The 23,501-nt window shown below is 33.0% G+C and overlaps 1 protein-coding gene across 2 annotated transcripts in view; it reads right to left on the reverse strand.

Moving 5' to 3' along the window:
* The window catches only part of LOC127705457 (uncharacterized), a 123,197-nt gene that overhangs the window by 24,637 nt on the left and 75,059 nt on the right, over positions 1-23,501 (reverse strand). For both annotated transcript variants that reach the window (XM_052209782.1, XM_052209781.1), the window contains exons 11-16: positions 16,145-16,459; positions 14,098-14,448; positions 11,926-12,156; positions 5,310-5,651; positions 3,363-3,728; positions 801-1,142 (exon numbers count right to left, since the gene is read on the reverse strand). In XM_052209782.1, the coding sequence (XP_052065742.1) occupies positions 801-1,142; positions 3,363-3,728; positions 5,310-5,651; positions 11,926-12,156; positions 14,098-14,448; positions 16,145-16,459 (1,947 nt within the window). The remainder of the gene's footprint in view (positions 1-800; positions 1,143-3,362; positions 3,729-5,309; positions 5,652-11,925; positions 12,157-14,097; positions 14,449-16,144; positions 16,460-23,501) is intronic.

Below are 23,501 nucleotides of genomic sequence, written 5' to 3' on the forward strand. Positions count from 1 at the left end.
CATGACCGATAATTTACTTATTAGATTATGATACATGTATGAGTCGACTACCAATCCACTTTTGTGTGATGCCATATCAGTTGGTATATCTTATCAACGCATTATATAGGAGAAACACGACGGGTGACATATATAGCGATATAATTATCCTTCTAGAGCACCTGTAATCACCCCCAGTTTTTGGTGGGTTCGTGTTAATCAGTTTTTATATTATATGTTGTATTTGTGTACTGATATAAAAAAGAAGATGTGGTATGATTGTCAATGAGACAATGAGGCACCTGTAATCACCCCCAGTTTTTGGTGGGTTCGTGTTAATCAGTTTTTATATTATATGTTGTATTTGTGTACTGATATAAAAAAGAAGATGTGGTATGATTGTCAATGAGACAACTCTCCACAAGAGAAATAATGACACAGAATTAACAGCTATAGGTCATCATTTGGTTTTTGACGTTTTCGTTTTTTTCCATAACATACTAATTTTATTTTCTACTTTTGAGTGTGAAAATTCCTATGAGATCAATCGCATCTCTCTATTTTTTAAAGAGATTTTTTAAAGTAATCAATAGTGTGTTGTTCATTATTGTTCGTAGTAAACTACCTTAGAAAGTTTTGACAATAACCGCAATCATCCTTACCAGAAAACGAGTTGGATTTTAATCAGTATACTGTCGACGATTACATACAAATATTGAATTGTCGAAAATGCATTTACCACCAATTGTGAAATCAAAAGACAATATCTAAGTCTAATGTATTTCTATTTTTCATTCAATCTGCAATTTTCGTTTACTTACGATTTTTCAGACAAACATGAATAGCTGTATCTCCAGCTTCGTTGTGGTCAAATACTGAATCCTTGCCGAATTGCAAAAGTACTTCTATAGTCGCCAGGTAGCCATTCTTAGCAGCTATGTGAAGTGGCCCATTTCCGTCTTTATTTTTCCCTCTGCATGCTCCATTTTTGATTAAAAACGAAACTATATCTTTTATTTTATCATCCCGTTCTGTAATCCCATTAGCATGTGTGTCTCCGGACAACAATGACAACATTATTGAATTTTTCACCGATTCAATATTATTCATTAAACATCCGGTATCAACAAAGAACTGTAAAAACTCCAATGCACCGTCTAAAGCTAGAAAAATATAACAATAAATGAATTCATGTGCAAACTTGTACAACGAGCAAAGATATAGCACATATCGAGCCCTTTTATAAACAACGTCTCAATAATCACACCAGAAAATACACATTCGAATGGATATGCATAGTGTCGACTATAAAAAAGAGCAACTTAACACGAGAAGCAATGGAATAGATTTTTGAATGTACATGTATGATTTATTTGGTGATAACGAACCTTTATGTAAAAAGTAAAATCACAAAAATACTCCGAGGAAAATTCAAAACGGAAAGTCCCTAATCAAATGGCAAAATCAAAAGCTCAAACACATCAAACGAATGGATAACAACTGTCATATTCCTGAGTTGGTACAGGCATATTTTTATATAGAAAATAGTGGATTGAACCTGGTTTTATATCTAGCTAAACCTCTCACTTGTATGACAGTCGCATCAAATTCCAATGTAAATGTAAATGATGGTATCTACACTGTGCCAATTTATCTATTCATATCTAATTGGTGATACATTTTCAATTTTTGTATAATACATAATGAAGCTGTATTCTCTGATGGTATCATTATTAACTTATATCATTTGAAAAAGTACGCTCGTGCATGTTTACATTATTCACTTACATACAAACTACCGCATAAGGATCATTAAGATAAAATGGTATACTATCATTGTTTTAAAATATTGCTCTTTGCTAAATTGGCATATTTCAAATAACTGTGCAGAATTTATCTTTGTTTCTAATAAATAAATACTTGGCATGAGTAAAGTTTTAAAGTCCAGTTTCACAGTGAATATGTCCCTTTACATGTCACCCTTGTTTGTCTGTTTACAAGCTTTAAGGGCATACGATACAGTTTCGATCCCATAATGATTTTTTTACGAAAATTTTCATACAAGCTATTTTTCACCTAAGCAATTCAAATATGTAATAAAAAATATACCTTCATGTGCTACTTTAAGAGATAAAAGGGGTCGAAATTTTAGACATTTACTCTACATTTCGTTTTTTTGGATAGACACACCTAACTCTTTTTTATTTCAACAGATAAACACAAGCGGACTTTTGTAAAAACATTATGAAAATCTTCTTTACATGAATATGCTCTTAATATGTACAACAGTTCTATGGAAATAAATATTTTTTAACAAAGTTTCAAGATTTTAGGAAATTAACGGCATTTTTTGCAGTATATTTATCAAATTTAAAAAAAAATCCATATAGACTTTTTCATTAAAATTGGTACAAATAATCTTCATACATAATCAAACCTAATGCCATTTTAAAAAAGAGGGGTCCATGTACTCGTTTACAAGTTAAATCAGTTTAAAGCATAAAAAACAGTCGAAAAATGCATCTTTTTCCCGATATGTCACCGTTTGATGTCGCGAAAAGTATACTAATACATATACAAATTAAGTCAGTTTCCTTATGTCCATCATGGTAAGTATATGGAAAATGATGCATCATTAGCATTAAATAGATTAAAGCAAACACATAACTGTATGACATCTGAATTATTCAAATTTTCCTTTGCTCATCAATTTCCAAATATGGCTCTGTAAATGGAAGAAATTTAAGAAAAGGTGGCATGGCTCTCTCATTGAAATATGAAAATAAAATATTTTACAAAAAGATTCAAAGAAAACTAGAGGAAAAAGTTGTAGGGAGCTTAATCGCTCTCAGATCATTAATAACATGTTTATGAGTGACTTGGTCGAGTTAATACACCAAATAAGTCCTTTAAAAAGGCGTTTTATTCTTATAATTTAAAAAAATTGGAGATTAGGAATTTATTTTTCCAGACTCGTACATGTAACGTGTATCACACGTAAGTTATATATTTGTTGCATGGAATTTACCTGACGCATGAATATATTTGTTTGTGAACGAAAACATATATACTCCATGAAATTTTTGATAAAATAATAAAATATACAAAATCGCATTAATGTTTTGTGTTTATTAATTAATTTAACGATCGAAGCGAAGTGAAAAAAATGTTTTCAACCGTCGATTCAGATGTTTTATTATCGCTGCCATCTTGTTAACATTGGTTACAAAAATTAGTACGGTCAACGTCGTCTATCGAAAAATAAACAACGTCAAGAGCCACTACCGGAAGCCGTCTCGACCAATCATTTAAACGTTTTCCATAATAATCAAATCATATAAGAATTATAAAAGTGTAACTCCTTTAATATGTAGAATACTTACATTCTAACCAACACAAATGTAAAATGGACTTTCCATTTTCGTCTGTTTTACGGTAGTCCCCTCCGTGACGTATAAGACATTCAAGTCCTCTGAAATCGTTCCTCATGGCAAACACACGTAATGCATCATTCAAATCATTTGGATCAGGAGTCGCACCAGCCTTTAACATTTTCTGGATGTATGTGCTTACATAGTTATGTCTACGAACTCTTAAGCTGGCATCATAATAATTCCATTCTGATGTACCCATTCCACACAGGATTTTAAATGCACTTTTCAGAACTGTCTCATCAAAACTATCAGAAATGTCTAACCGTGGACTTGCAGCAAGCAAACAATCAAATAAGGGAACAGCATGCTCATAGTCTGAAAAATATTTGCGAGCAGATAACCGGTGAATTAAACAATATGAACGTATTTGAGACGCGTACCGGTCGTACCTGGGACGATGATCCGTGCTTTCGGCGTGACTGGGACGGGCAATTATGGGGTGTTTGAACTGCTTATGGATACACTTTGTCTTGTTAATTCACAGGACATACCGGTATGCCAAAATAGGTTGCAGTTTGTAAATACAGCTGTTTACCAAGCCACGCCTCTTTTGGGTAGATATATAATATTCAAAAATAAATTGTTTTATGTATGTACTGGTTCCCAGATATGATCTCTATATTTCATCTCATTGAGACATAACTTGGGAATGTTACCAGTATAAGTAGAAAAAAATTGCAGTAGTCTTGAATTCTGAAGGAGACCAAAAGTAGATGTTGGGGTAGTACAGAACGTTAAACTCTTAGAAGTTCGGGGCATATAAATGTTGAAAATGTGCCGCACAGCCGTATATTTTGACCTTTGAAAAAAAAATAGTAGTGCATATGAGATTTCTATTCTAGGAAATAATTTTTTTCGAAACTTCATAATAAAAGTGGTACAGTTTTAGCCGTAAAAGGAGTTCCTATGGGAAATTGCATTGTCTATATTTACAAAAATGCAACCTATCAATGTCAAAGCAAGTTTCGTTGAATGTCAGAAAACGTTTTTGATACGCCACGGGTGCGTTTTATATGTTCAAAAGCGCCGAAACTACGCCAGGCGTATGTTACAAACATGCCCCGCATACGTCCATGTAAAATACGAAAGATCTTAAGGCGCATCCACTGTGCCCTAAACGTGTCTCGAACGTACCTGTAGCGTTGTTCAACGCGCCTGAAACGTATGTAGTACGTGCGTGTAGCAAACAGTTGTACGCTTGACAAACGCTTGAGCTAGATGAAAGTTTTATGCAGCATAAAAATGTCCTTGAGTTACAGCGTTCAACAAGCGTATACATTTGCATTTCGACGTACTTCAAACTTGTGCATTGCTCATTTAACGATTTGTTAGGGTTTCTCTTGAGTGCACCTAACGTATACGGATGTCGTCAATTTTCTATGTACGTCTGGTCTATACGCCAATGTGTGACGCCGATATAAAGGCGATTGATATCTTCGCGTCTAGTTTAAAGTCATCTGCCTACAGATGGACTGTACACCTTTTTTTTTGTGTGTGATGTTTCCTTCACATATTGATTGTTCACAACTAAAAGAGTGAGTAAACATATTTCATATTATATATACGTGATACGGTTTATATATAATCCAGGTAAGATAAGTTGTCACTGAAAAATTATTAATCTCATTTTTATATTAAAAAAAACAACTGTTAACTAAATAAAACATCTGAAGTTGGTTAAAAAAATATAGCAGTATAATATTTAAATACAGTTTCGGTCATTGGTGAAGATTGTTAAATGTTAAAATGTACCTTTAGTACAAATTTTCCTATTTACCGATTCTGTACTAATGTTGAAAATACCTAATACCTTGACAGACAAAAATGGTCAAGTGATTGGAATAGCTTAAATGTATGCATTAAAAAGGAGAAACTTTGTTTTGTTAAATTATTTACTTTTCAAACTAATGATGTGATGTAGCGCAGTCATTCCCATATTCCCAACATGGTTTACATCTGCATTGTGGACCAATAACATCTTTAAAGACTGAAGGCATCCAAGTCGACAAAAATAAATAAGTGGTGAGTCGTCCATTTCTTTGGCAAAATTAACATTTACATCTTCTCCAGTGGTCAATATCTTACATGTTACACTGTCGAGATTTTTCATGTCTCCTTGAAACTCATTTGATTTAATGTATTCCCAAAATTTACGGAAGAAGACATCAACATTCCTATCCAAGAGTTGATGATCGGTAAGCGCATCTAGAATTTGTAAGCACTTATCTCGGTCCGCCCCTGTAAAAAATATAATATATGTAAAGTTAAGTTTATATTTACACGATAAACTTAATATTAAAAAACAGCACAGCCAATAGTTCACATTAAAGGTTACAGAGTGTATGATTGTTTTTGTTTGAGATCCAAAATTATCTCTCCAATATGATACCTTAGCTGTATTTAGCAAAACCGTTCGAATTTGTGGATCCGAAACATTCATCAATTTTGTAATTCGTTTGATCTTTTCAGCATGTTGGATTCGAGCGTCACTGATGAATCTTTTGTAGACGAAACGGGCGTCTGGCGTTTACATTTTAATCCTGTATCTTAGATGAGTTTATTCACTCTCTCTAACTTAACCATTTTCGTTGACCAATTTCACCAATTCTCATTTTTCTTTTTCCCCTTTCCTTACATAAAAAACCCAAAATATAGTGTTAACCTTCTGCAACCAGCCAATAGCTGACCCGTGTTTCTTGTTATGATTATAAAGACAACAGTAGTATACCGCTGTTCGAAAGTCATAAAGCGATTGAGAGAAAACAAATCCGGATCATCACTGGAAATCTCCCGTCTGACAATAAAACCCATGCTTATAAATATAGGCAGGGCGTACGTATGACTAAACGGAATGCAAAAATACCCAACCACATCGCTATCAATTCAAGTCGACATATCTGACATGGCTGCCGTTTATACCAATTGTTCAGTGACCCTGTCCTGTATTTGCATATGAAAATATTTCTTTTTAATATTATTATCATATTTAGTTGTCGGTTGATTTATTTTGTTGGTAGCTAAACGTCAAGGGGCACATATTTCATTCATGGGGATTGCTTGAACGGCAAGTTTTCTTTATAATCGGTGAAGATAAATCTGTCGAAAATGACGCGATTGTTCATAACTATACAACACCTTATATATACGGAGGACACTGTAAAATTATCGTTTGAAAATTTTGTCAAAACAGAATTGTTAATCCAAGGCAAACAAGGTTAATAAAGATAAAATCCATGTAATTCATGATCTTAGAGTTATGTATATGAAGAGACTTAAAAAATTAGTAACGAACGAAGCAACGTAAACTATGATATTTATATTCAATCATATAAAAATGTTTTTCCGATGCGTTCGATAACCTTTCTATTCGCCTTCTAATTAAAAAAAATAAATGGAGAATGTGTCCCCATGGACACAGATGATGCCCCCGCATTCATACAACATTATTAAGGGACATAACTCAAGAACGAGAAAAAGTGACGCTACCCAAATATTTACTTTATCTGAGTATTGTGGTAAAAAGTATTGTGTATAGGTTTCATAATGTTTGGTTGGGTCAAACTTAAGTTATAGAACGGAACCTAAACATTTTGCAATTTTTCGATTTATAAAGAGGCATAACTCGATAATGATTAAAGTAACACTACCTTAATTCAAGTTGATCTGTGTTTTATGGTTATGCATTCGTTATAAGTTTCATAACATGTGGTAAAGTCAAACTTAAGTGAGAGAACGGAACTAAAAATTTAGCATTTTTTTTCCCTTTAAAAAATACTTTTCACTGATGAGTCTTTTGTAGACGAAACGCGCGTCTGGCGTAAATAAAAAAATTCAATCCTGGTATCTATGATGAGTTTATTTACAAGTCTTAACTAATTTGAAACAAGTTATTGGCTTAGGGATATTGGTTTGCAGAATAACCTAATTAAACCTCCACTTTAGATTACTTAAAAGATATTGAGTTTCCTCCCTTTGTATATAGCATTTGCAAAAGTGTAGGAATCAATACACAGCTAGTACTGTAATACATTCTGTCAAATTACGTCTTCATGCAGAAGATGCTATATTCACTATAAATAACTAATCAGTGGAAGGCAAAATTAAACATTGCATTGTATAAAGCATTGATTGTAGTTGATTCAACTATAATCAAGGACAAAGGAAGATAACTCCAATTTTAAAAATTAATTCATTGATACTTTTAGAAACAAAAATGAAACATTCAGCAATTTTTCCATTTGTAAAGGGCATAACTCTAGAACAGTAAAAGTGACAGCACCTAAATTCAAACATGGTCTGTATATGGTGGTAATAAGCATTGTGTATAAGTTTCATAACATTTGGTTGAGGCAAGCTGAAGTTAGAGAACGGAAACGAAAAATTTAGCAATTTATCCATTTGTACAGGGCATAACTCTAGAACGGTAAAAGTGGCGCCGCAAAAATTCAAACTTGATCTGTATTTAATGGTAATAAGCATTATGTATAAGTTTGATAACATTTGGTTGAGGCAAACTAAAGAAACTTAAATGAGTAACTATGGAGCGCATTAATCCTCAATTTTTAGTGCAAACTCAGACAAGTAAATTGTGGCTCAAAATAATCTAAATATATTTCATTGTATTTCTCCTTCATCAAAAGTGTCATTTCTGCAAATTTGATGGTTAGTTTAAGTAAACAATGACGCCAAAACACTACTTTAACGTTCTAAATTGGAGGGATTGAATTGGTGGTCTGACACCTATATCAGATGACAATACGTATACTTAAAATCCAGGCTTAAACTAAGGCGTAGGTACTTTGATTTAGTCTCGGGTCGCGTGTTTTTTCTAGTGTCCTTGACACGGACAAAGTTCTGTGAAGGACAGATTACACCACCTTTTGAGCACAAAGATTTTCGTTTGCAGGGACAAGGTTAATCTTGTTACTGATCCAATACATTTGCGCCTTGATTAAATTTTTCTCAGTAGTTTCAGAGGAGAAGATTTTTGTAAAAGATTACAAAAATTTACAAAAGATTTGTTAAAAATTTTATTTAAAGAGCAATAACTCCTTAAGGGGTCGATTGACCATTTAGGTCTTGTTTGACTTATTTGTAGATCTTACTTTGCTGAATATTATTGCTAGTTACATCTATCTATAATTTTATTCAAGATAATAACCAAAAACTGCAAAACTTCCTTAAAATTACCAATTCAGGGGCAGCTTCCCATCAACGGGTTTTCTGATTTGTCTGAAAATTTTAGGGCAGATAGATCTTTACCTGATGAACTTTTTAACCCTTTGTCAGGTTTGCTATAAATGCTTTAGTTTCAGAGATATAAGCCAAAATCTGCATTTTACCCCTATGTTATATTTTTAGCCATGTCGGCCATGTTGGTTGGTAGGCCGGGTCATAGGACACATTTTTAAACAAGATACCCTAATAATAATTATGACCAAGTATTGTTAAATTTGTGTCAGTAGTTTTAGAGAAGATTTTTGTAACAGATTACAAAATTTTACAAAAAATTGTTAAAAAGGGCAAAAACTCCTTAAGGGGTCAATTGACTATTTTGGTCATGCTGACTTTTTTGTAGATCTTACTTTGCTGTTTACAGTTTATCTCTATCTATAATTATATTGCAGATAAAAACCAAAAACTGCAAAGTTTTCTTAAAATTACCAATTCAGGGGCAGCTACCCCAACAACGGGTTGTCTGATTTGTCTGAAAATTTCAGAGCAGATAGATCTTGACCTGACGCACAATTTTGCTCTTAATGCTTTGGTTTCAGAGATATATGCCAAAATCTACATTTTACCCCTATGTTCTATTTTAGCCATGGCGGCCATCTTGTTTGGCGGGCCAGGTCATCGGACACATTTTTTAAACTAGATACCCAAATGATCTTTTTGGCCAAGTTTGGTTACCTTTTGCCCAGTAGTTTCAGAGGAGAAGATTTTTGTAAAAGTTAACGACGGACGATGATGGACGACAGACGACGGACACAAAGTGATGAGAAAAGCTCAATTGGCCCTTAGGGCCAGGTGAGCTTAAAAATAATAAGCCAATTTTGTTCATGATATGTTTCGTACTGATAACCAACAAATGCATTTGAAAAACGATGCGAGCATCCTATAAATAGAAGCAAATAACGAAGTTTTATTGACCCAATAACTATCTGCTCCTCATTTAAAATATCATTGATATTATGATGGTTCGACTCTGAAAATTTTACAAAGACCTCGATTTGCCAATAGCTGAAATTTCACCCTCTTTTATTATAAGGTCATAGCTAAATACTCTTTTTGATATCCCTTGGTTACACTGTGCCTGCATGGTTGTTTAAGGAACTTTATAAATGTTTGAAGTTTGCAGATAAATACGTATCGGATACATTCTAGGGAAAAAATTAACAGGACTTGTCGAGAATGTGTGACATACGAAAACACTTCGTATGCAAGAACATGTGTAATTAAAGTCTTTAGGGCAAGTTCATGCTCATATTCCTCTGAATTGGTATTGCTCTTTTGAACCGCAATCTTTTTCCTCAAACTGCAGTTTTTGTTTTCTTTTTGGGCTCGTATAGGAATAAAATCTAACACATTTCCCAATAAAATGCTTTGCTGAGCGCAGCCTGATACGACCGCAGAGGTCGAACCCTAAACAGTTTGGGAAATTTGGACACATTATTCAAGCTTGATACTCTCTGAATTTGGATTGTGATCAAATTTTTGACACAATATTGATTTATGATAAAAATAAACGTGGTCAAAGATCTTAAAAATCTATTACGCAATAATGTGCATTTGAAGATTTCTTCTAGAAACTTATTAAAAAATCTAAAATTGAAAAATTTTGAAAAAAAATACGAACCCCTTAAAATTTTGGAAAACATCCCCCAAACTTTTTACCCCCCCCCCCCCTCCCCCCGTTTTGAAGCAATTACCCCTTACTCAATCACAGTATTCCCTTTGTGTTATACAACCTTGTAATACAATTTTAGAGCGATCCATACACTTAAACACAAGTTATTGTTTTTGTAACTACAAAAATGCTTGTTTTTTGCCCCTTTTTCGCGCAAATTTCCTGCATGTTTGGGGCAATTACCCCTAAACTCAATCCCAGCCTTCTCTTTGTGATATGGAACCTTTTGATACAATGTCTGACAGATCCATACACTACCATATACCTATTTATTTACTTTTTACCTTAATCATTCATCCCTTATTTTTATTAACTATGTATTGCATTGTATCACAGATCAAATTTATTCGTTCATTGTTTGTTAATTTGTGTTACTACGTTTTTTGATTGAGTTAAGCCTTCCAATTGATATTTTATAGTGTATCTTTCTATGTTGTGATGTTATACTATTGTTTCAGAAAAGGGAGAAGGTTTGGAACCATTAAAACGTTTAATCCCGCTGCAATTCTTTGCACCTGTCCTAAGTCAGGAATCTGATGGTGAGTGGTTGTCATCTGTTTATGTGGTTTTTAAGTGTTTCTCGTTTCTCGTTTTATATAGATTAGTCCTTTGGTTTTCCCGTTTGAATGGTTTTACACTAGTAATTTTTGGGGCCTTTTATAGCTTTCTGTTCGGTGTGAGCCAAGGCTCCGTGTTGAAGGCCGTACCTTGACCTATAATGGTTTACTTTTATAAATTGTTACTAGTACTTGGATGGAGAGTTGTCTCATTGGCACTCATACTACATCTTCCTATTTCTACTTACATACAAGTTTTTGTCTGGAAACTACAAACATGCTTGTTTTTGGCCCATTGTCGGCCCCTAATTTCTAAACTGTGCTACCGAATTACAGATCATGCACAATCTTACCTCGAAACTATAAAAAAAACCATGTCGAACAAAACGAACTAATAATTGAACTTGATTAATAACATTACAAACAGAGGAAAATAACGGATTGTATATCCGTAATAAAAAAAATGCATGAGAGAAGTTTAAATTTCTGGTTTGTAACAAAACTGTTCTGCAGTTTATAGATTTAAATTGGCATGCAGTACTTCAATATCTTATTTCTGTTACTCAAATAAAACATACTGTTTTCGTTGTATTCAAGTGTAAAAAGACATTAAATTCCACACTAAAATACTGCCGACTATAAGAATAATAATAGGGTCCGTTAATGATATTATATGCATATTTCTAGAATTCCGAGGATCCTGTTTGATATATGCATCTTCAATATTTACGACAAGAGCCGTACCTTCTTTTAGTAAAATAATGAAGGGTAGATAACTGATACCACATAATTGCATCAGTCAAAATTGAGGTACAGTCCTGCAGATGAAGCAAACAATTTAAGAAAAAATATTATCAATATTTTGGACGAATTGTTCTTACAAGGAAAAGAGTATTCAGGGCTATAATTCTTACAAAATAAAATGTTTGATTTCATATTATTCACAGAGGAAAATGCGGTGAGAGTAGGAGACTTATGCATTTTTTTGTCTTATCCATGGTATCCATATTAGAATTCTCACAGATAAAATTAAAACAAACATACTTACTCAAAGTCAAACAGAGCTCAAGCGCATTTAACCCATCCTTTCCTTGTAGTAAAATATCTGATTCGGCAGACAGAAGTTTCTTCACGCCTTCAATATTCTGATTTTTTATTGACAGGTGTAACGGAGTAGCTCCATCATTATCCTGAAGATTTACTCTAAGGTGTTTTGATAAAAGTAATTCCAGTATTTCAAGGGATTTTGAACCTCTATTATCGTAAAATTGAATGATTCCTGGAAATTAAGAAAAAGAAAACATAAATATAAGACAACCCCTGGTTCAAATGTTCACATTAACACATCATCACCAATACTCCTTTGATACAGCCTTACATTTCGGCTATCTAAGATTGATATTATAAGCTTCCTATGTAATGATAATATGAAAAAAAAAGAAACTGTAGATTGTTTTTCAGCGTGTTTTGTTGATTTATTCTTTTGTATGTCCAAACAGAGCATTGAGCTGAAAAACTTATTTGTAAGCGTTGGCCATAATTTTAAATTTGAACAAAAGGAAATACAGCAAACATTTTATATGACAGAACACCAAAAGCAAAAATAGCTAGAATACACATTAAGTTGATAATCATATGTCAACAATCAACCTAAATAGTAATATGTTAAATTTTAAAATGACTGTATATTTATCTAGAACTAGTGCTAAAACAAACAATACTTAAAAAATCGCAAACAATATTGCACAGTACAGAAGACCCCATGAATAACCAACATCGTTCATCTCTGAAAAAAACAGACGTTCAAGCAAAAACATGGAAGAAACATTTAGGGAACATTAACTACCAACAACCTAAATTATAAAAAAGTATTTTCCTTAAAGTAATGAAAGAAAAACTGGTCATATTAAGATTATCACACTGTTGAATTTGTTCTTCTCAGCAAAGACCAATCGAAACAACATCTGATACAAAAATTTAATAATAAAGCTAATACTAACAATGAACACTGTCCTTACCTAGATCGTGATATCTATATCATTAACGGGAAGCTTAATAACAAAATGTATAATAAATGAGATGATTTTTCATTTCCTATTGTTAATTATCCATTTTTAGATGGTAACGGTCCCTTGTCACCATCTTATGGTGTTTATATATCTGGACTTGTACGATTCGCTCGTGTTTGTAACAACGTATTAGATTTTAGCAAAAGACATCTATGTATTACTGAAAAATTATTACACTAGGGTTTTCGATATCACAAACTAGTCAACACATTTACTAACATTTATCATCGGTACAAGAACGTCGTCTGTATATTTAAATCAACATGCAGACAATTTATACGTTCAGGTATTTCACCCCCAATCTTTTATAGTAATATTCTTTGCAAAGCACAAAAATGTCGGCATTCACTTCAAAAGCTAACAAAGCCTTTAAACAGACTTAATAAGAAGAGATATAGTTACAATACTGTTGTTAGGTCATTCAAGATTGCATATTTTGGCTTTAATATTGATTCACTTATAGGGTCTTTTCATCGGAAATAAACTAATTCTAAAACCAGTTGTTGGTATGTTGCGGATAATGTTCTTCTCATATATTTTATGATGGTATAATACTTAACCCCTAACGGGAGGGATTGTGCTTGATATTCATATGATGAAGACATAATCTTTCAATCAGTTTAATTGAGGTCTTGAGTAGGCATGTCAGTTACTGCTAGTAGACCTTTGTTACTTTATGTATCATTGTCGTTTTGTTTAGTTTCTTTTGTTACCTGTTCTGACATCGGACCCGGACTTCTTTTTAAATGAGTTTTACTGTGCGTATTGCTGTATGTTTGTTTTTCTACATTGGCTAGAGGTATAGGGGGAGGGTTGAGATATAAAAAAAACATGTTTAAACCAGCCGCATTTTTGCGCCTCTCCCAAGTCAGGAGCCTCTGGTTTGTGTTAGTCTTGATTTTAAATTTAGTTAAATCGGAGTTAAGTATGACGTCCATTATTACTAGTACTGAACTAGTACAATTTTTGTTAGGAAAGCCAGCTGAAGCACGCCTCCAGGTGCGGGATTGTCGCGCTGTATTGAAGACCCATTGGTAGCCTTCGGCTGTTTTCTGCTCTTTGGTCGGGTTGTTGTCTCTGACACATTCCCCATATCCATTCTCAATTTTATTCTGTATTATTTTAAGGGAAGATTAGGAATAATCTCTCACCATTGTAACGGAAGTAACAATGTAAAACATTTTGACCATTTTTTCCTAGATGATTAATATCTGCGCCTGATTCCAAAAGAATTCTAACAATTGTTAGCAACTTATATTGTACTGCTAGGATCAAAGCAGAGTCTTCATCCACTTCGATGGCATTAGGATCCGCTCCCTTTCCAATCAGTTTTAAAACTGTCTGGCTTACTTCCTTGTCATAATCAGAGTATTCATGGTAAAAGTCTGCACGCTGTGTTACGGAATTAATTAATAGTAACAGTGGTTGTTTTCCATTGCCGTCTGTGAGAGTAACAGATGCTCCAGATTTCAGTAGGATATCTATTATTTCTTTCTTATACCCTAAGGGGGAAAAATGTATAATTGAGATTTTATTTTCATTTCATACAATATATATGATAAAAAACAGACATATTTGTATTTTATTCATATAAATAATCATAATAGTAATCATCGAAGCCCATGTGCAAAAAATTGCAGGCTTGCAAAAATTAAAGTAAATAAAAGAAAACTTCACGAGAACAACACTACATGTACCACCAAAACCGCCACCACAACGAACGATAACATTATTATCATTTATAGAAAAAAACCTAGAAAAATTGAATGTATGTGAAGGTAGCGGCCGGATTGTTATTTGTTATTTGAGAAACAATATCCAATCGTCTGCTAGCAATCGGTTCGATATTCAAATTTTCTTAGCTAAATATATAAAAAAATTAAACATTCGATAGTTATTTTTAAAAGGAGTAAAAAGGAGATATAAGAAATCTTTTTGTGATCAATTCAAGTCATCGTAAAATTTTCGTTGTCTTCAAATATAAACCATTGTAGAAATCAAATATTTCTCATTATGAAATATAGATTTTTATCAATAAAATATAATCAAGGATTTGTTTTTTTAACGACAAGGATTTCTTTATTAAATAGATATATTGTATTATCTGATACAATCGTTAAAATAAATACCCTGTATAGTGGTTAGTTATGATGGTTTCTTTGTCTTTCCAGAAAGGATTTTTATTCAACATTTGACATTTCAAGAAACAAAAACGAACGGCTACTTTAGTAAGATTTTTAAATATCAATAGAAACAAACATAATTTCATAATATATTCTAACTTAATACACGACTAATGCCCTGCACAAAACATTGTACTGCAGGACAAAATTAGTCACTGTTTTACATAAATGCATTTCATACCGATATAACATGTTACTTTTATTATTCTTCCCTTAGTTTATTTATTTTGTATTTACATTGTATCATAGGTCAAATTTATTTGTTCAGTGTATGTTCACTGGTGTTAATATGTCCTTTGATTGAGTTAAGCTTTTTCAGTTGATATTTTATAGTGTGTCTTTCTATGTTGTGATGTTACACTACTGTTTCTGAAAAAGGGAGAAGGTTTGGTACCATTAAAACGTTTAAACCCGCTGCATTTGTTTGCACCTGTCCTAAGTCAGGAATCTGATGTTCAGTAGTTGTCGTTTGTTGATGTGGTTCATAAGTGTTTCTCGTTTCTCGTTTTTTATATAGATTAGACCGTTGGTTTTCCCGTTTGAATGGTTTTACACTAGTAATTTTTGGGGCCCTTTATAGCTTTCTGTTCGGTGTGAGCCAAGGCTCCGTGTTGAAGACCGTACTCTCACCTATAATGGTTTACTTTTATAAATTTTGACTTGAATGGAGAGTTGTCTCATTGGCACTCATACCACATCTTCTTATATCTATGTTATAAGTATGTCAAAATTATCCAGACATAATGACGTTTCCGCCTGATCTTGTTCGACAACTTAAAGAATTTTTATGTTTGGATATCCTTGAAAAAGAATCTTCACAATGCATTTAATCTACTTAGTATAGGAGAAGAACAACTTCATATGTACGAATAAGGATATATACCAACTTGCCTTAAATATCCTAAATATAGAATATTTATTTTATGACTTATGGTATCAATTTGAAATTTTAGATTTTTTTTTTTTCACTTATGTATATATCCGTTAGAAATTAAAAACGCTATCATAATCAGACCTGTTTTGGGGTGACAGTAATCATTCAAAGTTGTTGTAAGAGCTGTATTTCCCAGAGAATTCGTTCTATTTACATCAGCACCGTGCTCCAAAAGCATTTTTGTTGTTGTGGTTTGATTTAAATATACAGAAGCAATTAATGGCAAATCGTAACCTAGATTAGGATCAGATCCTTTCTCTATAAGATATGGCAGCACTGATTCAATGGTAGTTGTATCTTTCTCCTTAATGAGACAGTAAAGAGGAGTATGTCCATCTTTGTTGACAATATTTAAACATGCTCCTGCATCCACTAGTTCAACAGCGATTTCTAAAACTGTATTAAACAATTAAAAAACATCAATTAACAATCGGTTTTAAATTTAATATTTGTTATTACCTTTATAATAAAACTATGGTCGGCCATGAAAACATTTTGTGTTGATCTGTAGTACCTACCCTTAAGCTGAAATACCTTGTTTAAATAAAAATAAAAAAGATGTGGTATAATTGTCAATGTGAAAATTCTCTACAAAAGATTAAAACACAAATACTAACAACTTAAGGTCACTGTTCGTTGCATTGTCAACTATAAAAAGCCCTGAAATGACTAATGTTAAACAAATCAAACGAAAAAAATTACCCGATTTATTAACGAAAATCAAATATGGTATAGAACAACAAACGAAAACAACTGAAATAAAGTCTCTTGAAAGATTGTAAATATAATTTTGGATATTTTCATATTGTAGATATACCTGTACGTGTTTGGACCATACGCGTATAAACATGACCATCTGCGTATATACGCATAAGATCCGCGTATGGTTTGGAAAAGTAAAGGAAAAGTAAGAACTAATGTTAACATGTTCAGTATTGCTTTGTCCTTACGAAACGCAACATGCCGACTTTGGATAATTACTTCAAGAAATACCTATATAAACTGTTAAACAATAAGTAAACTGCTTAATTCACTGGCACTTTGGTCATTAGACCCTATTTCTTTTATTTTCTAAATTTTTTTGGTGTTTCAATTCGTATCAAATTATAATTTCTTAAAACAATTCTTAATGTTTTAGACAATGTTTTATGTGTTCTTGCTGTTACTCATAGGATCTTAAAGTAACACTAAGATCGCAACGATCGTTTGAATAGGAGCAAGAACACTTCAATTTAAGGGAATCAGAAGAAATTGTGTTTCTGAAATACTTTGATGATTTAAACACAAAAAACAGCATAGAGACACATGCCCACTTACGCATGTGGTTTCACTTACGGATCAGTATCGTCAGTGCATAGGCGATTTGAATCGACTTCAAGCAAAATTATGCAAGATAACAGATACACCAAGAATCAGACTATATTTCATATATGTTAAGGATAAAAGAAGGGTTATAGCAATTTGTGGATTTTTATTTGTTCGGAGAATGAGCTATGTGTTCCTGCAAAGAAAGTTAGAATATTCGAAGAATACATATTTGGTCTAAATACTCATATGGTCCGGCTCGTTAATAACCAAACGAGTATAATAGTCATATGATCCGACCGTATGGTCGGACCATATGAGCATATGTATATGGTCATGACCATACGTGAATGGTCCAAATACTCATATGGTCCGGAACATATACACAATAAGATAGAGGGAATGGTATGCTGAGAAGTTGTAAGGTGATAATCGGAAAGTTGAAATTATCGTAAACTCTAGTTTGAAATATCATTTCATCAAAATTAACCAATATGTTGCCGATGAATATGTTCCGTATTTTGTCATGTACAATATTTTCCGTTGATAGAATCTTTAAATCTCTTAAGGTGTTCATGTCAATTGCAAAATGTTCAAGGTCAAATGTGACGTTTATTAATTGGTACCTTTATGAGGGCATATAGTCGATTACTTAAAACCCCATGTCTAATCACTTTAAAATTTTCATAAGTTATAACCAACTTTACATGACTAGCAAAGATTCCCTTAGGCTTTTAAAATACTCTCTCCGCCATTCGTTCGGCTCCTGAAAATCCCTCACGAACCTCAACGTACGAGAAATACCTTTTCTAAAATTATCCTTTTGTAAATATTGACATTATAAAGAAACAAAAGGTAGCAACTCCCTCAGGCAAAGTTTACTTATATGAATTCAGCTATTTTATTGTTTTGGTGTTTTCCTGATGAAGGTAAAACCCGAAAAACGATCCGGACCCATGACATTTAAAACGTGTTGTTTTCGTTTTTTACATGCACAAATAGACATGCAATTCAAACAATAGAAGCTTAAAAACCGACAGGTAATAACAGGAACTTTACCTGTGATTCTTCGAGTTTCAGGTAAGGGACAGTGATTAGTTTTTATATTGTTTTGTATTGTTTTATCTTTAAATAAATGTTGTCAAATTTAAGAATTTGATACTGAGATAAACCAAAGAAATTTTATAAGCAGAATTAACATATTCACTTTAAGAAATAAGAAACAAAACTACATGTCTGTCAGCTTACTAGTACTTTTAAATCGATACTTTGTGTCTTTGCTTTTATGTAATATAGTTTTGTGCCATGTATTCATCTGTTGAATTAAGCGATTTCTCGTTTATTTTGTAAATCAAGCTCGTTTAGTGTGCTGTTAAAATTAGATGGAGGGTTGACAACTCTAAAATATGTTTAACGCCGCAACATATTGTATGTGTTTGTCCCAATTCAGGAACCTGTTATTCAGTGTTTGTCGTTGGTTGCTGTTCATTAAGGTCTTTCCTTTTCCAAAAGAGAAAGACCTTACTGTATTTCTTCTGATTATTAAGGACTTTCCTTTTCCAAAAGGAAAAGACCTTACTGTATTTCTTCTGATTATTACTATTATTATTATTATTATTATTATTATTATTAGGTCTTTCCACTTTTCTGTGATAAGACCTATTGTATTTGGTCTGATTATTATTATTAGGTCTTTCCTCATTTCGTGGAAACACCTTTTGTTTTTCTTCTGATTATTATTTTTTTTTTCTTCTGCCGTCTGAGATGCTTTTTTGTTTTACAACATATTGAAAGGATTTTTGGCCAATGATGTCGTACAGTAATGTGGATTTCAAAACTCACCCTGTGTAGCCGAACACTTATTCTTATAGGAGTTATCTCCCCTCGTCCCCTTTTTCTTGTTATCTTTATATTTCTGAAACCGTAAAAGATTTCAACAAACTGTTTTCACCAAATTGTTCGTCTCCTCTAAAGAATGGTTTCGTTAAGTCAAACAGCTGTGATCGGATGACATCTTATGGGAGTTATTCCCTTTGAAATTTAAAATAGGTGATATGTTAGATAAATTCATACATTTTAAGTCGGAGAGGCCTAAAGTCTTTTGATACGAAGTCCTTGGTTCATTTGGAGGAAATTGAGGTCAAGGTCAAAGGTCAAGGTCATGTTCTAAATTTGTATTTTGCTTGTTATCTTTATTCAAAAGAAACCGTAACAGTTAATGATATGATGTGTTTGCCAAATAACTGTTTACGATAGGGCGCAACTTCAACCCATTATAGTTGAAATGTTTTGGTCAACCCTTATAGGAGTTTTCTCCCCTTATGTATCTGAAATCAGTATTACCTCACAACCATACAAGTGATTGACCTGGGTTCTTTCGATTTGAGATCACTGACCTATGACTTTGAAATTGAGGTCAAGGTCAAAGGTCAATTTGACGTTCTTGATTTTGACCTTTGCTAAAACATTTTACTGTTTCATTATAAAACAATTAAGTCTTCTGCATTTGGTTGTAAACTCATCATTATTTATCAGGTCAACTGGAAATGACCGTATTTTAACCGGAAGTATTCTATTTCAGACTTATCCTGTGGAAATGTACCTATAATTCTTTTTTTTGTTATATCAGTTTGAAGTAACAATTTACATGAACCAGGAGTGACATTTTCCAACACCGTTTTTTAAATTTCATTCTTATTATCGAGGTGGAAAGACCTTCAATTGTTCTCTGAAGAATTGGTTTTTAATTATTAGGTCTTTCCACCTTTCCGTGGAAAGACCTTTTAATTTTGTTCTGATTATTATTATTATTAGGTCTTTCCACTTTTCCGTGGAAAGACCTATTGGTTTTCTTCTGATTATTAGGTCTTTCCACTTTTCCGTGGAAAGACCTATTGGTTTTGTTCTGATTATTATTATTATTTTTTTTTCTTCCGCCTAATTTGTTTTCCTTCGCTGTTCTTTTGTTTCGCAAGATGTCGCTTAGACATATGGTGTATGATATCGAACAGTTAATACGCTTTTGAAACTGACACCGCGTAACCAAAAACTTTTCCATGTAAGAGTTACCTCCCCGAACACTGTTTTTCTTGTTATTACTTATACGTCGCAACCGCATAAGAAACCGACTAATTTATTTTACCAAATTGCTCGTTATATCCTCAGGATGATTTGATAAATTTTGACCGAAGCTATCCGGAGACTCCATATGAGAGTTATTTCCCCTTATGCATTTGATATAAGTGATGTGCATTTGTTACTGAAAAACCATAACTTATAGAGACCTGAGGTCTTTTGATTTGAGGTCCTCGGTCCAAAAAAAGAAAAGAAAATAAGGTCAAGGTCAAAGGTCAAGGTCATATTCTAAATTTTGATTTTGTCTTGTTATCACTTATTTTCAGAGATAGTATAAGATATCGACAAAATATTTTTACAGAATTGTTAGTTGCGACATGTCGTAACACGTTAATTTTAGTTGAAAGGGTACGTAGACATTTAATGGGAGTTTTCGCCCCTTTTATATCTAATATTAGCTGTATGGTAATATAACTCATTAACAATATATAGTAGAGACCTACAGTGTTTTGATTTGAGGCCCTTGTTTCATGACCTGGAAATTGGGTTCAAGGTCAAAGTTTGATTTGACGTTCTAAATTTTTACCTTTGCTTCAACTTTTAATGTATGCCTGATAAAGCTATGGTACTTTGTGCATTAAGTTGCAAGCCATATCACCTTGAAAAAATCAACCGGAAATGACCTTTTGTAAACCGGAAGGAGCTATTTCTTGTCCATATTTAATGTAAAAGTACATAGAACCATATATTTTTGGAATCAGTGTCAAGTAAACTATCAAATGATACCGGAAGTGTCTTTTTCAAACCGGAAGTAACAAATTATCTCCCTTATTTCGCACAAATATTTATAGAAACCATATATTTTTAAATTCAGCGTATAATAAGCTCTAATTTGGCGCTGAAAATTACATTTCTAACAGAGTTTTAATATTTTTCACATCAAAATATATCGTTTCGGGTGGAAAGACCTTCAATTGTTCTCTGAACAATTGGTTTTTAATTATTATTATTTTTTTCTTCCGCCTAATTTTGTTCTCGCATAAAATTTTTGTTTCGCAAGATGTCGCTTAGATATTTCTTATATAGTATCATACAGTTTATGAGATTTTTAATTTCACCCATTCTAAGCCGAACAATTTTCTTTGTAGGAGTTATCTCCCTGAACACTGTTTATTCCTTGTGACTGCATCTCCTCCGTAACCGTAAAAGAAATTTATTTTATAAAATTGCTCGTTATATCCTTTGCATGATTTGTCCTATTTTGTCCGAAGCGATATGAACACTCCATATGAGAGTTATTTCCCCTTATGCATTTGATATAAGTGATATGCATTTCTATCTAGTAAACCATAAGTGATAGAGACCCAGGATCTTTTGATTTGAGGTCCTTGATCCAAAAATAAGAAAATTAGGTCAAGGTCAGCGGTCAAGGTCATATTTTAAATTTTGATTTTGGCTTATTTTCAATTCTTTTCAAAAACCGTATAAGATATCGACAACATATTTTTACTAAATTGTAAGTTGCGATATGTCGTAACACATAAATTTTGGTTGAAAGGGTACGCTAACATTAAATTGGAGTTTCCTCCCCTCTTATATTAAAAATTAGACATATTGTGATATAATTATTAACAATATATAATTAAGACCTATAGTCTTTTGATTTGAAGCCCTTGGTTTATGACCTTGAAATTGAGCTCAAGGTCATAGGTAAAACTGACGTTCTAGATTTTTACTTTTACCTCATATGTATACATGATAAAGCCATGGGACTTTTTGCAACACGTTGCAAGCCACTTGACCATGGAAAAGCCAAGCGGAAGTGACCTGGTGTAAACCGGAAGTAGCTATTTTTTGTACTTATTTAATGTTAAAGTATATTGAACCATATATTTTTGGAATCAGTATCAAGTAAACTATTAAATACAACCGGAAGTGACATATTTCAAACCGGAAGTAACAATTTATCTCCCTTATTTAGGAAAATATGTATAGAAACCATATATTTTTGGAATCAGTGTACAATAAGCTATCATTTGACGCTGGATATGATATATCAAACTGAATTTTAATAGTCCTATATCAAAATTGATCTTTATGGATTGAAAGACTTTCAATTGTTCTCTGAACAATTGGTTTTTAATTATTATTCTTCTTTTTCCGCCAAACTTTGACGAAGTTAGCAGCTAGCAGCCTTAACCGTAAGACGTGTCGTTTTCATGTTCACACTTTGTATCGGAGTCATAAATACCTATCCGGAACTCACCCTGTGAGTCGTAATATTTTGTCGGTCCGGAGTTATCCCTCCGAAACCTAAAAACCTTGTTTTCATTCAAAAACCGTAACCGTAATAGGTACAAAAAACCGAAGGGTGGAATTTGTTCAGGACCAGACCCTGGTTCTTCGATACATTTAGATCGAAAAGATTCAACGACTCATTGGTTGGGTTATGCCCCTATGAAAATTAATCGATGTCGGTTGGCCACTAAAACTCAGAAACCGTAAGTCGTAGCCACCTAGGATCTTCACCAATGATCATCAATTTATGTGACTTTGAAAATGTCCCAAGGTCAAATTTGTATGTTGACCTTGACCTTTGACTTTACACCTTGTTATGGGATAATCTCAGAAACCGTTATACTTATAGAAGTTTTGAATAGTTGAAAATGTTTGGGTCAATAAGGCGCAACTTTGTTACATTTTGACCGAAGTGATTTGACCTTTCTGTATGGGGCATGACCCCTGTTTTAGGTTTCTGAAAAGACAAAATAACCAAAGGTCCTAGACCCATGGGGTCTTCAGTAATGACATTGAGGAGTAATGACCTTGACAAATGTCACAAGGTCAATTGTCAAGGTCATGTCCCAGATGATGAATTATGTGTTTTTGACCTTATATATAGGGTTTAAGGTGTGTTTTAAAGCTTTTTAGGTTTGACCTTGACGTTTGACCTTACAACTTTTCATGGGATATCTCAAAAACCATTATACCTACAGAAATCTTGAATAGTGAATAATGTTTGTGCCATTAAGGCGCCACTTTTTTACATTTGACCGAA

The sequence above is a fragment of the Mytilus californianus genome, unplaced genomic scaffold (assembly GCF_021869535.1).
Source record: "Mytilus californianus isolate M0D057914Y unplaced genomic scaffold, xbMytCali1.0.p SCAF_6, whole genome shotgun sequence".
Lineage (NCBI taxonomy): Eukaryota > Metazoa > Mollusca > Bivalvia > Mytilida > Mytilidae > Mytilus > Mytilus californianus.